Genomic DNA, 17,723 nt, shown 5'->3' with positions numbered 1-17,723 from the left:
TTTAGTAGGGTCCCAATCCCTCCTACAAAGAATTTTGATAGTTCTTTTTAAGGCAAGAGAACTCAAGAGATGGGTGACTCAGATCATGACATGCGCTGATCACTAGATTACAGTTTTAAGCTTATTTTTAAGAGGATTTTCATAATTTGGAAAGATTTTCCTTTTTTTTCCTATAAATTTAAGTGATAAATTTTTTGATTGAATAGGGGTGGCAATCGGGGCTGGTTGGCAATCAAGAGTGGCTTATGTGAACATCACTTGTTATTGTGGTGGGGATTCCACTTGGATTGGTACTTGGATATGTGTTTAACAAAGGAGTTGAGGTGAGATAAATTAATTAGTTAACCATTATTGATTTTCTTCTTATTAGTACTATTATTAAAATTTATCGTGGAATTCTTGAGAAGAACAGGTTTTCATTACGGTTACTACAATTATTTGCAGGGAATTTGGGTTGGAATTTTGTGTGGCACAGGAGCACAAACATTGGTCTTGGCTTTCATGACATACAGGACTGATTGGAATAAGCAGGTGAGAAAAGACCTTGAGCCTTGTTTTCCTATGAACCCTTAAGGGATTATCACTCCTCATTAGTATTGAATTTATGTTTACCTGTAGAAATTTTGGCCCCAACCATCGTATTTTTCGAAAGCGTATTGTAATCTACAAAACCATTTGAATCCTTGGTTATGAGGGTCATCACCATTGGTTATGAGGGTCATCACCATCGAATAACAGCCTGGAATGTGATGGTGAGAGTGGATGCACAATTTCGAGTTCGAGTCATGTCATGTTCTAATGGCACCATTCCCTTCTCATCACTGTTCACCCAATTGATGGACAAAGATGACCCTCATGACACAGATTCTTGAAGTACTGTGGTCTGCAAAATACTTGTTTACACGTTTTGCTAATTTTATGCTCCCAACTAAAACTTTCGGAAGTCGATTGGTTATTTATAACAAGTGGTTTAGAGTATACTTTCGACTAGCCCCTTAGGCAGCAGGTTTCATATATCAAGCTTATTACTTAACAAGGAGAAATGGAATGAATTGATTTAAATGTTCTAACCACTAATGTGCATTAATTTGGATTATAATATAACATGTCAAAACTTTTTTTTCCTTACCATTTCATTATTGATATGAGGTAGCTTTCATTAAATTAGAAAAAGAGGAATGAATAGAAATAACTCATAGAACACCACAACTACACCAGTACATAACATAGAAAAAGTCCTCAGGTGCTAAGCTGGAGCCTCACCAGTTTGTTATAATGCAGAGGATGGTGCTAATGAACAATACGAATACTTAATTGGCGCCCGCTTTGATGGCCTGCAGGTTGAAAAAGTAAAATCACTTGTCGACAGGTGGAATTTTCCATCCCCAAAGACCAACGAATCTGAATCAACAGAGAATCAGGTGGTTAGCTAGCATGATCTTGAATTCAATGTAATTGGGCATGGAAATGAAATGTAGGGCTTCTGTTATGGCATAAAACTGAAGCAGTATTCATTCTTACGCCATGTTCGGATGAACCTTTTAATGACTAGTAATACTATGCTCTTCCCCATTCACTAAAGGCATTCCTTGGTCATGGGCGTGGTTTTGATGCCACTCCACTTAGACGTATCTCTGAGTGAAGGGGAGGAATCCAGGCTAAAATGCAATTCCACGAGCTTATGTTCAAGTAATTTCTTAAGAGCATCACTTATTGGCTCATCTATGAATGTGAATTTCCCAGGCATGCTACTTTGTGTCCACCTTCTGGTTGAATGAGATTTGCTTCCTTCTTGAGGCTCTTCTATTGAAGGCCTAGACTTGGATAGACTGCTTGGCTTATCAATCAATCAAATTTACCTCTCCACTAGACAAGGCCTAATTCTTGTTATTCTCATGTGAGGGTTTGGCTCGCAATGGCCGTCCAATGGATCTGGCTTTGGCCTTTCCCTGCTCATAATGTGCAGCCATCTCGAGCATGGAATCAAACGAGAAGGGCACATTGCTTTCGCCGAGAAGGATTAATACTTGGGGTTGACGTTCTAGAGTATTTCAATCTTAGTAAGAGTACATTCAAGAACCCTAGAAGTGGTATTTCAAAAAATGCTCAACAAAGTCAGGGAATGACTCATTATCCTTTTGCCCATTTTGGTAGGCTCCCCTAGAGAGATGGACCAAGGCTTGATTCCTCTATAGTGGGATTCAAATCTTCGGAACATCTTGTCAAGAGTTGCATGAGAGTTAACCTTTATAAATTCACAATTCCAAATTAGAGGACCTACTGATAGGGTATGTTGAAGCATCAACTTAAGGTGATTAAGTATATTTTCCAAGGTCACTATAGAAAGTACCTAAGTGATGACATGTGCCATTGGGTCACCCTTTCAGAAGAACTTTTTTGAATTGTGGCAGAACAAATCCCATCATTAGATTTTCAAAATTTCTAAGGGTTTCTTGCACAACGCTTTAGGAGTTGAGAAATCACAAGTCCCCATCCACTATAAACGGTCTTGAAAGTGCATCCTGGTCGCCTCCATGTTGGCTAAATGAGCCATTGGAACTAGAACTACATGGCTAGACGGCTGGTTGCCTAACTTGGGCTAGTGTGCCTAAGCTTGAGGTATATGACCCACCTGTATTAATTGATAGACAAGTTGATTTGGTTGTCCCAAAGGTTGGACTTGGAAAACTGGGTGGGTCAAGTATGTCGCCTATTGACTAATGGATCCACCTAGGTTATTTGGTTGAGCCTGGTTGGGCTCACCTTGGTTTACTAAGTTTCACAAGAAAGCTTGTAAAACTGGGTGTTCACTAATTGACGATTGGGAAGGAACCCCTAGGCTACTCTGGTGATAGATTTTTAGGATTGACCTTGGTTAGCTGGGTCTAGATGTCCATGGCATGAAGGCTGACGATCATAGCTGGACCATTAACTTGGTGGTCTACTCTCAGCATGTGGTGGACTAGAGCTAGACTTGTATCTCTTTAAGTGTTAAGAATGGAATAGGGTACGAAGCTCATGACCATTACTAGATGGCATAAGCCCTAGAGGTAAGTCTAGACTCAAATGATGATGACTAGAACTGCATTCCTAGCTAAGTGCTCGATTCTTAGAAAGTGGTTCTTGAATTGGTTAACTAGTTCGTGTTTGACTCTCTAGGTTAACCCCGTTTTAGTTGACTGTCTCAAAGTTACTAATGGTTTGAACTTCTTATCTACCCTGCCTATGGTAACTAGGTTGTATAGTGTATATTTGTTTGGCTATGACTTAAAGGAATGCTTGCGCTTTAGGGATTTCTTAGAGTTGACACGCAAGTCCATGACCGTGACTCCTATTGGTGTTTGGTTGGATAAAGGAGCTACCCCTGGACTTATGTGAGCCTTGACTCACTTGCCTTTTGACCAGCTGGTTATTAGGGTTAGAACGATGGCAAGCTAATTGACCACAATGGTCAACTCTGGTAGGCTGATCCAAGGGTTTCATGAGTAAGGACATTTCATTTACCTTGATCACGCCTACCGGACATAAGACTAATCCCTCTATTTTGGAGGATTGTCCCTAATCTAAGCCCTTGACTATTCAGGGTGCTATGGGTCCTGTAGACCTGGTGGTCCACAATTTTTAAATGACGGTCCAAGGACTTCTTACTTGGAGAGCTGAACTTTTAACTATGGTTCTATGTGGGTGTTGGGTGTGTTTTTAGTCATCATGCAAAACAAAGTACACTTAAAACGTGCCCGATGAATTGAAGGTATACTTATGAGACAACTGTTTGAACTGTTGCCAGATAAATGTCTTAACATACAATAGATAAGATATGCAAGCTCAATGAGCATGATTCTTGAAAATATTTGCAAAGATATACCCTTGATGTAATATAAAGAATATAATATATCCACGACTCATCATATGAAGGCTCCAATATACATTTAGAAGTCATGTTCATCAGTCAATCTATATAGGTCCTGACGTACGACCAATGATAGTGGGAGGTATCAAACAATCTCAATAAGAAACAAATTATATGATACATATACTCTTAAGGCTCATATACGCCTCTCCACATGATATTAGAGGAATTTGATGTGATACGACACGCTTTTCAATCTGATGTCGGCCAAGTATGTGCATCTTGACTAACGATTGATGATAGAAGATATCAAACCATCTCAGTGTAAGGCAAATTCTAGGATATATATACTCCTAATGCCCCTATATGCCTCTCCACATGATATCGGAGGAATATGATGCATAGTGATGCACTTCCGAATCCATCGTCGGTCACACATGTTCATCGTGACTAACAATTAATAATAGGAGACCATCAAGACATCTCAATTCGAGGAAAGACTCCGGGATATATATATACTTTTATGGCCCAGATATGCCTCTCCACATGATATAGGAGTAGTTTGATGCAGTGCGATGCGGTGCTGTTTTGAATCTGTCGGCGGGCAAGGATAAAGTGTTTGATATACAAAGCATAAAGAAAACGTCATCATGTAATATCATGATGAGGTGTGTCCTTGCAAATATATTTCATGAGAACTTATATGTATTTAATCCAAAAATCATATAAATTGGACATCAATCGGAGTTGGCTTAACCCTAACACCAAGATATGCCTTGACCGATGCCCCCAAACTTTAACTTCAGAATTAATTCAAAACTTTTAAGGATTCATATTTGAAGTATTAATCCATTGATTTCATTGAATTTCTGAACTTATATCACTCCAGCAATTGTAAGCTGATGTTCATTTTGATGGTGCAAGAGAAATGAGGAGCACGGAACCTAAATTGCGAACAAGTGTGGACCTACAATCTGTTTTTCGTTGTTAAATGCTAGCACTACCCAATAATCAAGAAAGAAAAAGATGAGTACAATGCAAATTTAGAAGAAAACTATACCCTTGTTTCCTAATTTCAATGTTGAAGTTATGATTCCAATGATCCTCTCTTTTACCCCAAAAAGAAACAATCCATTTCGAACCTTGATTTTAATTTCTATCATTTAGATACGGGGCTGGATACAATGAGACCATTTAGTTTTAGTACAGAAAGGTCAAAATTATTTGTAACCATTGGATGTAAAATTCAATATATAAAAGAGTATTGCAATTTTCGAAAAAATTTATTTTGGACTTTCAAAAATAATAATACATACTCAACCACCCGATTTCAAATCTAACAATCAATGATGATTGTTAACCTCTTTATATCAAAAAAAAAAAATGGTATCATTGTGTATATTTCCTCTAGAGATTCGTCTTGTATAACTGTTGGTTAGGAGTGAAGACCTTCATGGCACTGTAAATCATGGTTTGAAACTTTGCCACTTCTAAAAGTATGTTAGGTATCTCGCTTCTTGAGCACCTCAGAGCCCTGTTCTCGATCGAGTAGAGCATTCCGCCTTTACTCTCTCTTTGGGATGATCAATTGAACATCTTCAATGAAAAGATGAATCGTACTCCACTCTTAAGTCCGTCAAACATATCAAAAAGCCTGATGTACATAGCATAATAACACAAAAATTATCAGAGAGAAGACTGTAAGTCGTAAAAGTACTGTCGGAAGCGACGCATACAGTCCTCATGTAACGAGATGGCGAGGCAGAGATAAGAGTCTCCCTTTGGGCTACGCAACACAAAGGCCTGCCCCTCATGGGCCATGCCTGCAGGCCCCATAAACACAGGCCTCCCCCACCCAAAATCTGCCTCATAACTCGGTTGCTTTGCCCAACTAATTACCCCAATATTGGGGCACTCAAAAGTGTGGGCCCCCCGTTTCACGGCATCCGGGTCCGGCAACAACTCAAGGTAGTCCAGTGCGGATCGCAGGTACTCATTGTCCATCCTCACAATAGCCTCATGTATCTTTTCAGCTGCAAATTTCAATGGCTTGGACATGAGGTCGCCAGACATAACGAGGGGGGCGGCGGCAAAAACAGCATTGCCAAAGTATTCAGGGGGAAGTGGAGGCTGGAGACGGGAGCGACAATTTGCGGCTATATACATTTTCGTGGGTTGGTCGGACTGGAGGTTTCTGGCTTGACAAACACAACGCCAAACGTGGCCTGCAAGCACCTCATAAGTGGTATAGGAGGCAGTACCGCCATCTTCTTGGGCTTTTCTCTTGAGACGATCGAGCCAAGTAGGAGTGATGTCGAAAATGGCCACGACTGGCGAGACATGGGCTTCAGCAATTCGGGTTTTCATGGTTGGGGCCTCTTGGAATTCAACGTGAGGAAAGGCCGGGTTTGGGGGGACCCTAGCACGGAGGAGAGTGCGATCGATGAAGGGGGGTCTGATTACGCCGACGCCTCGGGTTATATCAGACCATGTGTTGATGAAGTGGTTGGTTGATGCACCATCAACTACATGGCGCTGGACACTCACGCACAATGACACCCCGCCGCACTTGAAAAAGGTCACCTGCAATTTACACCATTAAAATCGAGTTTCAGGCAAATTGGCTTAACTCAAAAACTTGAGAATTGAAATCGATTGAATGTATAGTCTTTACAATGTGCACCTACAATCCTATCATTCTCTCTGTGGGAGGATAATGAGCAAATATACTATGAGCCACATTTTATAGTAGTGTTTCAAAAAGCAAACCGCCCAACGTTCAGGCGATCCAAGGGCCTAGGTCCTAGGTACCAGAAAAAGATGGAAATCCATGGCTTAGGTGCCCAAGAACCTACCTAAGTGGCTGCCCAAGGTTCGACCGCGTCCCGTCCAAAGGCGGAAAACACATTCGGTAGGGGCATTTTTTTTTGTCTTTTTTATACTAAGGGGCAGTTTTTAGGTTTTTTTTAAACCTAAAACATGTTAGAGCAATTGATCAAAGCATCACTCATTGATATAATTAAAATTTAAATCTTGAAAGAGAGAGTAAAAGAGAGGAAGTCTTGAGGCAACAGGGAGAGAGAAGACCATGAATACAGGGAATAAAAGTGTTGATTATTGAAGCAATCTTTTATAGATTTTCACCTTATTTCGACTAACAATGTTTTCAAACTCAGTTTAGGACTCCGACTCCCCACAGTCTGGGCGGAGTAACTTGGCCAAGTACAAAATCCTACGTGAGACAAAAAAGTACCAAAAATAAAGCATGTTAAAATGAATCATTAAAAGTATGCAAAAGACCAAAAAAATATATGAAAATGTGTTATTAAACTTTTGATTTATATCTTGAAATATTTCAAAAAAAATAAATAATAAATGATAAAAAATTAGAGCATGTAGTAAGAAAAGTCCTCAAATCATCATAAAACCCATAGAAATCATATAGAAATACAGTTCTAAATATTATATTCAAGACCTTTTAACAAAATTTATGAGTTTTCCATAATTTTTAACATGAGCGAGTAGCCCCTAGAGCTCATCTTGGCCGTAGGCCAGGCTAAGTTACTTGGCCGAGTCCTTGAACATTGACATCCAAACTCACAACTAAGACATTTATTTTCTTCAAAAGCCTATGCATTTGTGCATGTGTGTGTATGAAAGTTTTTTAAAAATTATTTTTTATCAGATAGAATCATGTATTTTATAGCTTACATCCAAGCCCAAATTTTGGGGATTGCATGGTGTATTTTTAAAAATTTTACTTTTTATACATGAAATAAAGCTTAAATTTGGGGCATTCATTTTTCTCACCAACAACTACATGTAAAAAACATAAAAAAAAAATAAAAAATAAAAATAAAAAGTGAAATAAAAAATTAAAATAACCATAAATTTTATAAAAATATTTTGGTTATTTTATATTATTAAATTCTATTTTAATACTGTATGATGGTGAGAAGTACGGATATTCAAATCTTAAACTTAAGTTGATATATTAAAATAAAATTTAAATAACTCACAAAAATCATAAATGAGTGTAGATATGAGGTGGCCAACTCAAATGTAAATATGCATCCTGTCTCCATATCTATTATTGAGATAGATTTTGGACCAAATAGTTTTGGAGTATGCAATCTCTATCATGGAGAATATTGTTATATAAAAATAAATAAATTTTAAATTTAAAAGTAATAAATTTTAAATTTAAAACTAATAAATTTTTAGAGACTATTTTAGAACCTTAGTTTTTTGGGGTTTTTTGTGTGATCACCCATTTGCATCCATCCAAAAGATGGATGTTTTGTGCATGGGACACAAATGTAGGATTGCTTCCCCTAATGGACAAATCACTTTTCTTTATTTATATAATACTGGGTTATATAATATAGGGTGTGGTTTGTATAGTGTCAAAATTTTAAACAATCCAATTAAGATGCACCTCCAAAGCTCTTCGAAATAATATGTCATTTTGGTGTCGAAATTTTCAATGATAACATGAAAAACTGCTTCACATCTATTTATAAAATTTAAAACTCAAACTGCGGTATAAATTGAATGGATCTATAAACACATGAAAATATTCCAAACGTATAGTCTAAATAATGATAACAAGGTGTAAAATCGGTTTTTTTTTTTTTTTTATCCATACATCTGAAGATCGAGGTGATCACTTAGAGAGTTTTTCACTGTCAAAACAACATTTTAAGATGGTATTTTAAGGGGTTCTTTTTTTTATATATAGTTTAAAGTTGCCACTTTATATAAATTTTTTACTATAAAGTATAGATGATTATTTTTAAATTCTAAAAATAAAATAAATTTTATAGGGTCTAGGCTTTATGAAAATAAAATAAAGCCTCATCTCGAATCCCCATCCGGAAAGCACTTTAGGCATCGGAAATTTCCACTATGGTTCTAAAAAAATTCCAACACCAACTATGAAATTTGAAGGCCAAAAAGTGGTATAGATCTTACGAATCCATGAATACTTATTTTTAGGGAAAAATGAACGGTTAGATAATGTGTTACAACATACACTATATTTAGGACTTGAAATCCTAATGTTTCTACAATTATGATTGTCAATTTGAAGGTTATCCAATACTAAAACTACAATTTTTGAGTTTTGAGGTGAGGTGCTACTCATAAAACATTTCCTATATGAAAAAAGCTACCAATAGTTTGGCAACTATAATGAATAGTAATATAGATGAAATCCAAACCGTCAAATCTTTATTGGTTGGTTCAAATACATATCACTATCTGAATTTTAATACTTTTTTTAGAAATAGGTTTATGATGAATTTTGGACGTGTATATTAATAAATACGACGCATCAAAAAAAAATATAAAACAAATATTTTCTAAAATAACCAAAATAGCCCTTAAAATAAGGAGGTGATTTGGTCATTTTAAATTCTTTAAAGTATATTTGTATATAGTACATGTTGTTGCACGTATATACACTCAAAATTCCATCTTGATCTGATTTTTAGAAAAAAGATTAAAATTCAAATAGTGACATATATTTTGATGCGCTCGATAAAAATTTGATGGCTAAGATTCCACCTATATTACTATTTATTGATAAGGTGCCACCTTTTGGTAGCTTTATCCTTCCCGTGTGTGTGTGTGTGTATATATATATATATATATATATATATATATGGAAAGTTTTCCATACTTTCCCTACAACATGGAAGATATATGCTTTCCCTACTATCCAACCATCCAATTTTAATCAAGTGAACCATTCACCATTTGATTTTAGATCCAACGCCTCATAGTATTTTATTTTTAATATTTTTATACAAATTGTATGAATATAAAATTTGGTATGTGGCATCTTCTCATTGGAGTGCACCTATAAAAAATATTAAAAATAATTTTTTTATAAAATATAATGACCAAAATACCCCTTAAATATTTCAGGGGTATTTTGGTTATTTTATTTTATTGAGAATATTATTTTAATATTTTTTACAAGAGAGAGTTTAATAGAGGATTGGACACTCAAAATTTGGTCTAAAAATAATTTATATAAAAAATATCAAAAATAAAACAGTATAGAGATATGATATTGTAATTGGAGCAATCTTAGCCCTCCATTCAAAATAGAGGGTTGGATAAGGGGAAGTACACAAGTTTTATAGACTCCCACTTATTATCGGAAAAGTTGGTCCATCGTTAAGATGCACATTGTAAAAAAGGGGCTAAAATAAATTTATATTTTAAATGTTAAAAAAAAAAAAACCGTTTTTCTTTATTCATGATCATCGTAACCAAGATCATAAATCCTTAAAATGTTAAATTAAAAATCCATCCCTAAAATAATTTGAGAGGGAGCTGCATATGTACAATATGGGTCGGCAGACTCATAGATATCCCTTCCCTTATTAAATACATAAGACAAGACTCATGACCCTTACCGCATCCATGAGCCAAGCCAAAACATCTCTGCACTACTTCTGGAAAAGGGGTTTTCTGGAAAAGTTTATATAGAACCGGATCTAAACAATCAAATTAGAGCCAATCTCAAAAATTTCACTGGAATCCTTAAATATCATTAAATTGATCATCTAAAAATCAAGATATCATAAGAAAAAAAATAGATTTTAAGGTTCGAAAATAATACATATTGTAACGTATTTTTAGGCCTTTAATTTTTTGAATTTTCAAATTTTTATAGATATATTTTATAATATATTTTAAATTTTATAATTAAAAATAAAAATATATTTTGAAGCTATCACATAAATTTATAATTTTGAAACTATATTTCTCGAGAGGTGGGTGAGAGGGTGGGCTGTAATTTGATTGTACCAACACGCGTTTTATTGACCAGGAGAATATTTATTGCTTTACACCGAAGCACCCGTTACGACGCCAGCTGTTTTGATACGTAACTGAAACGCATCCGCGTCCTACTTCAATTAATTACTACTAATTGGGACAAAAATGACTCCACCGACTATTTTTTATGATTTAAATGAAACCTTTTCTGTTTTTTTATGATTTAAATGAAAACTTGTCTATTTACGTCGGTCGAATCGCTCGGTTTCCGTTCAATTTTCTTTCTTTTTTTTTCTTTTTTCTTAATGGGTGAGGTTTGTGTAGAGCCGAAGCTCTTATGATCAGTAATTACTTTCTACAATTTAGATTCTAAAATGGACATGTGGTACTCAAATGGTAACTAGATTCTCAAATATATGAACGTAAATACTAATGCGCTATTCGATTTCACGCTCTATTTTTGGTTTAAAAAAGTTAAAAAAAAAGAAAAAAAAGACGAAATTCAAAATTGCTAAAAGAACGAAAGTACATAAAAGAGTTGTAGAAATCATTGAAGTCCTAAAGATAAAAAAACTCTACAAAAGATAAATTTTTGAAAAAAATTTGAAAAAAAAAAAAAAAATTTCTAGATACCTTAAAAACTACCGAATCATCAAAAAAAACCAATTGTAAGTAATATTGTGATGTTCTCCCATCTTTTTATATTTTTATATTTGTATTTTTTTTTTCCCTCCTTATTAAGGGTGGGGTAAGTTGCCGTGAAACTCAACCCTACTCGGCGCCGCCTATATGGTGAGTCCCGGTAACTCGCCCAAATCCAGCTTGGGCGAGTCACGGAACATGATACGACCCATATCATGATGACATTAAGATAATTAACACTAATGGTTGAAAAGAAAATATTAGTTAGAATAGGATTCGTAACAACGTCGAAAATGTTATTTAACCATTCTAATCAATTACTTGGACCCTTTATTGTAATTTAGAACTCACTCCATCCATCACCCAGCCCATTGTTGGGATGATTACAATATCATTGGAATTTGTTTTAGATTCAAATGAAGGTAGAGGTATTGAAAAAGTAGATATATGGATGAATTTGTAAAGTGTTATAAATAGTAATAATTGGAAGCTCAAAGGTAAGGGAAGACGGCATCCTCCTAGTGAAAGATGCCTAAACCTAAATTTTGATGGTAGTTTTTTTGGTAACCCAAGTCCAATTAGCTTTGGTGGTCTCATGAGATATTCCAGTAAAGTGGTGTTACTATTTTCATGCGGGGGCCTTGCGGGGTAACAACTTCAAATCAGGCAGAGATTCGGACCACCCTACGAGGTTTGAGATGTATCAAAGAAAAATTTGTAGGCAATGCGATAGTAGTGAAAGGAGATTCACAAAATGTCATCAATTTGTGCAATAAGGTATCTAAACCACCATGGACGTTTTATCCTTTTTGGGCTGAGATAGTGGATTTGTGCCGCGGTTCTACAATTTCTTTTAATCATGATGAGGTGAATGACATGGTGGATGGTTTGTTCTTTTAATCATGATGAGGTGAATTACATGTCCGATGGTTTGGCAAAGTTCGGGGTGTCTTTGGCTGAAACAACAGTTGATGATGAGTTCTTGTCTATTCGAGCAAATTGTAATCTTTTCATAAGTAATAAAATTTGGAAAAAGTTTATATAGATCCAAGGCTCTAAACAATCAAATTTGAGCCTCCTCCAAAAATTTCACTAGAAGATTTCAAGTTTTGAAAATAGTATAAATTTCAAATTTTCATAGATCTTTCAATCTATACTAGTTTTGAAGCTTTAAACTTTATAAATGAATATGAAAATATATTTTAAGGCTATTGTAAAGATTTTCAATAATAAAATCATATTTCTCGACACTGTTTGAAGATAGGCTCTAATTTAATTGTTCAGAGAGCCTAGGCTCTATACAAACTGCACCCATAAAATTTTGTAATATTGTCAACAAAAAAAAAAATTACGTATATCATTAATAAATTACCACATGGATCACGCCGGTTTTGTCTATATGATTACGACGTGGATCAGGATGGTTGTAGTGGGCTCGCTGTTTGGACATGGGTTTTGGATGCCTGTATCTTCCAGCCACGATCATCATAAATTTAAAAATTAAAAAATAAATATATTGTTTTTTAATCTGAAAAATAACTCACCATAGCCTCTATTCAAAAGTAGACTTCAGCCCCAAAGTCATAATAGATCGCCGGCCTTTCAACCTTTGAAAATCAGGGGAACTCACCAAAATGTGAACTTTTAAAAAATATTATAGTTATAATATTGCGAATAAAATTATAGGGAAAAGGTTTAATAAAATTAAGGCTCACCACAAAAATTCAATAAAAGAAGTTGCTTTGATGCTCAAAAAACCTCAAATTGATGATCTCAAGACATAGTATAGACATGAGAAAAAATGGATTTCAAGTGATGAAAATAGTGCATCTTATAATACATTTTCGGATCATTAATTTTCAAATATTTCAATATTCAAAAATTACCTCGATCTACAATCTTTTTTAAATTTAAATTTTATTTATAAATAAAAACAAATTTTCAAGCTATCGCAAGGATTTAGAGTAATGGAAACAAATATATGTTTCAATACTATTTGAAGGTGCGCCTTAATTAGGGCAAACCAGACCCAAATTATAGACCACACGCGCCACCCCATCAATGACGAAGTTGAAAACGACCCCGAATAACCATTAAAATAAGGAATACCTTTATGTGGGACCGCGCCCACGCCAAACAATGTGAGACCACCCCTAGGTTTTCCATGTTGGTGATGGCGAGAAACAAACCCACATCCATTTTTGAACATTCCGAAAAGTCGTTCTTTTAAAAAAAAAAGAAATTTATTAATCTCACAAAAACCGACCTCGGCCGTAACATCGATGAAATTTAGTGCAGATAAAGGGCTCCAAAGGCATTATGTTGCCATGAAAAGGGATTTGCAGCAGAGATTTTACAGGTTTATCATCCAATAATTAAGTATCTTTGATAATTTTCCAAGCCCCCGTAAGATTTATCATCCAAAAATTAAGTATCTTTGATAATTTTCCAAGTCCTTCCCCCCCGGGCCCCCATAAGATAAATCGTTTAAAGGTGTGGTCATAACGACTTTCAAAAATACTTGCACGAATCAAGAGGAATGGAAAAGAAGAGGATATTACCTGAATCAATACCAAGGGAAAAGAAGAGATGTCCTCTGTGTAATCGACCTTGGGGGCCAGCCGCTTGAGCTCCATGGTTGGCGCGAAGTCGCCGAAGTCGTCGATGGCCGTGTCGCTGTAGGCCTCCACAAATAGCGCCCCCTCCGCGTTACAGTCGATCTCGATGCGGCCCCTCCGGTCGCGCTTCAATCGGCCTGCAAGCGGGTAAAATGACACCAAAGCTCGACTCAATGACTCTTTCAAAAGATCAGATTCGAAGAAGTTGGGGGCGCCGTTCGACCGGAAAAAATAGAGAAGAGGAACGTGCATCCTGGGAACCACAAGGTCTGCGTTGGATATCCACATCTCAAGCACTGGAGTCTCAGCATTGGGTCTAACCAAGCTCGATTGCTTCACTGTGATTATCATTTCAGTAGAAGTTTGAACAGGCCTTCCTCTCTGGTTCTTAGCTATGGGTTGAGTTTGATCCATCAGTTTTGCTATATATAATCTAAACACATTGCAGCTTAGAGAATGATAATGTTTTATATAGGACAATCTTTTGACTTTATGGGAAGGGCCTGGGTCGCGGTGGTCAGACCCAGTGTTCGTAAAATCGAATACTTAACAGGACATGGACCTGCAAGCAATTTAACCGGTTTAATAGATAAATTGGCCGATTCAACCGCTCTAACCGGACAAGTATGAAACGATTAAAAAAATATTAAAAAAATAAAAAAAAATACAAAAAAAATCCACTAAAATATTCAAAACATATAAAGATTGTGATTAAAACAAAACACACTCAAAAGAAGTTGAAAATTAATGAAAAAAATAGATCTTAACAAGTCGATTTGTGCCTAAGGATATTTTTTAAAATTTCTAAAAAGATAAGAAAATATAAAAGTGAGTATCAATGACCAAAATATTTTTTAATCTTTACTGCAATGTAAAGAATATAAAAATAGTGTTAAAAAAATCGACTTGACCAACTATTTTTTTTAAAAAAATAATCTTTTTTAAAAAAAAATGATATTTTTTTATCTTTTTTTAAAAGGAAAATGATCTCTTTTTCCTAAAAAAAAATAAATAAAAAAAATTATGTTATATATAATATAAACCCTTGTTTTTATCATTTAAGTAGTTAATGGTCATCAATAAATAAATGTCATATGATTTTTTAACCAAAACAACGCATATGGCTTTTGTAAAAGAAAACAACATATGGTTAAGAAAACAACCCCGATTCTTATCGGAAACCATCGTCAAAACTTACCAATATGCTATTCCAACATATTTGATATAAATATAAAGTATTATTTTATTTAAAGTTTAAAATACAAGGTGACCACCAATACCGAGCAAAATCGGAACTGGTCGCTAGCCGATTCCGATCTAATCGGCTGATTTTGCGAACACTGGTCAAACCTCGCTGTGGTTTCTATTCCCGCCATTAACACCACCTCACTTACATTACCCTGTCATTAACACAACCCCACTAACACTTTGAAAAAGCTAACTCTTAATCTACTTGGAAAAACAGGAAGGGACAGTTGAGACGTGATGCCAAATCACCACTCCTATGGTATTCTCCCTCTTGTTAAAGGGCATTTTCGTCACCAAAATATATCTTTTGAGTGGAGGCTTTTAAAAGGAGTTTTATAAAGAGAGATGCACGGATGAGTAAGAAAGTGATGTATGGGTAGGCGTAAAAACAAAAAATAAAAAAGAAAGAAAGAAAATGGTGAAAACATTAAGAGAAGGTTGGGGGAGAAATTTTGGGGGTGTTTGCTACAAAACCCTAGTACCATCATTTGGGTTCATGTTGAGTCATTTTGTCGGCATTTTTTCGCGGCATCAGTGAATCGAAGAAAAATATCGATTGTAGGTGGTTTTGTGATAAGAAGTTCTTTTATTTGAGTTTTCCTTAAGCTTGTATGAAGTAACTCTACGTAACCCCAATCTTGTAAGTTTTCCTCTTACCCATGGACGTAGCTTATCTTGGGTGAACCATGTATACGTACGTGTCCTTCTCTATCTTCATTTGTATTGTACTTTGAAGATTTATCATATTGCTTATTTTATTATTTTTATATTTTTTCCAATTATATTGCACTTGTTATTACATCTTAGGCATGGTATTTGAGTGTTTAAATCATTGTGGTGTAGTGCTCACTACATCTAGTAGGATTTGAGATATCTCGATTTGCTCAAAATTGGTGATTGGATTATTCTGATTTTACAACAAGTGGTATCAAAGCTTAAGGAATTAGTGTAATATTTTTTGAAAAATGGCATCTCACAAGTGTGAGGCAGATAAGTTTAATGGGAAAGATAATTTTGAAATTTGGAAATTAAAGATGTAAGATTTATTGGTACATTAAGGACAACACAAAGCATTACTTGGAAAAGATAAGAAACCGATAAATATGACTGATGATAATTGGGATGAACTCGATATGAAGGCACATGCCACTATTCACTTGTGTGTTAGCGAATGATGTTTGTTTAATATTGTTGGCAAAAAGACGGCAAAAGATTTGTGGGAAAAATTGGAAAGTTTGTATCAAACAAAATCTGTCACAAATCAAATTTTCTTAAAAACAAAATTGTATTCCTTGATAATGAAAGAAGGTGCAAATGTGTCGGAACACTTGAATGAGTTTAATAACATCATTTGTCAACTTGAGAGTATTGGTGCGAGAATGGACGATGAAGATAAGGCGGTCACCTTATTTTGGTCATTGCCGGAATCATATGATAACCTTATTACTACATTGAGTTGTAATAAAGAGGATTCTCTTGATTTGGGCTCGGTGTGTAGTGCCTTACTTGCCAATGAACTTCGAAAGAAGGCATCTTTGGGAAGTTTGGTGGAATCAAAGACTCAAGCTCTTGTGGCAAGAGGTCGATCGAATGAACGGTGTGATTCATTGTGAAATCATTCAAGAAGTAATTCAAGATTTTGATCAAAATCTAGAGGGCCCAATAACAAGAATATGTGTTGGCATTGTAGGAAGCCCGATCATATAAGGAATAATTGTTTTAAAAGAAATGAAGTGAATTTTTCCAAAGCTCCTAATGCGGGAGGTGAAAAGCTAAGTGAATCCAGAATGCAGTAAATTAAGTAGAAGAGTCTACATCCAGGTTTATTGAAGATGAAGTATTAATGGTGGCACATAATTCAATATTCTATCAAAATTGGATACTTGATAGTGAAGCCGCCCATCACATGTACCCCCATAGATCATGGTTTGACTCATATGAGTTATGTGAAGGAGGATCGGTATCCATGGTTAATAATTCCACTAGCATGGTGGTTGGAATGGGTTCGATTCGCCTAAGGATGTTTGTGGGGACTATTCGGACAATTAAGGATGTTAGGCATGTGCTGGAACTAAAAAAGAGTTTAATTTCCCTCTCTTCTCTAGATTTGACGGGTTATAAGTTCACCAGTCAATGTAGAGTAATTAAAGTATCAAAAAGGGCTCTAATTGTGATGAAATGAGTCCTAGTTGGGAGCTTATACAGGTTATTGGGAAGCACAATAATAGATGTTGAAGTGAATTCCGTGGTCGAAGGTGAGGACGCTCCATTTCGTCTATGGCATAGAAGATTGCGGCATATGAGTGATAAGGGTATGAAGGTCTTGATGAAGATAAATTTTATTCCTACACTTAAAATTGATGGATCCGAATTTTGTGAGCATTGTGTCTATGGGAAACAACATAAACACCTTTCAAGGCTGGAAAGCATACAAGCAAGTGCAAACTTGATTACATTCACTCAGATATATGGGGCCCTTCACCAACTACATCTTATGGAGGTGCATTATATTTTGCTTCATATGTTAATGACTTCTCAAGAAAAGTATGGATCAAAACTGATGTGTTTTGTGC

At 35.5% G+C, this 17,723-nt stretch overlaps 1 protein-coding gene, 1 long non-coding RNA gene and 1 pseudogene across 4 annotated transcripts in view; 2 read left to right on the top strand and 1 right to left on the bottom strand.

The window, feature by feature from the left end:
- LOC18421836 (protein DETOXIFICATION 36-like) overlaps positions 1 to 1,581 on the top strand; it is an 8,436-nt pseudogene extending 6,855 nt beyond the window's left edge. The window contains exons 3-5 of the transcript XR_016045150.1: positions 207 to 323; positions 445 to 531; positions 1,341 to 1,581. The product of XR_016045150.1 is annotated as a protein DETOXIFICATION 36-like (transcript). The remainder of the gene's footprint in view (positions 1 to 206; positions 324 to 444; positions 532 to 1,340) is intronic.
- Positions 1,582 to 5,447: 3,866 nt separating this feature from the next.
- On the bottom strand, positions 5,448 to 14,656 carry LOC18421837 (shikimate O-hydroxycinnamoyltransferase). Of its 2 annotated transcripts, none has more exons than XM_006826625.4 (2): positions 13,846 to 14,656; positions 5,448 to 6,433 (listed from the first exon to the last, which is right to left on the bottom strand). In XM_006826625.4, exons 1-2 carry the CDS (start codon positions 14,314 to 14,316, stop codon positions 5,537 to 5,539), a joined length of 1,368 nt encoding a protein of 455 aa, XP_006826688.1. In that variant the 5' UTR covers positions 14,317 to 14,656; the 3' UTR covers positions 5,448 to 5,536. The 2 variants fall into 2 exon arrangements, with proteins under 2 accessions (XP_006826688.1, XP_088709746.1); XM_088853620.1 differs by lacking the exon at positions 13,846 to 14,656 and adding an exon at positions 10,279 to 10,302.
- LOC148779567 (uncharacterized) lies at positions 10,621 to 14,635 on the top strand. The gene is made up of 2 exons (XR_016045758.1): positions 10,621 to 13,643; positions 13,696 to 14,635. It is a non-coding gene; the product is annotated as an uncharacterized LOC148779567 (long non-coding RNA).
- Positions 14,657 to 17,723: the final 3,067 nt, after the last annotated feature.

This window comes from Amborella trichopoda, chromosome 12, assembly GCF_054954075.1.
Source record: "Amborella trichopoda isolate Santa Cruz 75 chromosome 12, AtrichopodaSantaCruz75HAP2 v2.0, whole genome shotgun sequence".
In the NCBI taxonomy this organism is placed as follows: Eukaryota; Viridiplantae; Streptophyta; class Magnoliopsida; order Amborellales; family Amborellaceae; genus Amborella; species Amborella trichopoda.
Note: the sequence above shows the minus strand (reverse complement) of the source record. Positions and strands in the feature narration are given on the sequence as shown.

Excerpts from the sequence above, each read along its gene's own strand:
- LOC18421837 (XM_006826625.4), bottom strand. The coding sequence starts at position 14,316 with ATGGATCAAACTCAACCCATAGCTAAGAACCAGAGAGGAAGGCCTGTT. Across the intron at positions 6,434-13,845 it reads TTCCCTTGGTATTGATTCAG|GTGACCTTTTTCAAGTGCGG; the intron begins GTAATATCCTCT and ends TGTAAATTGCAG.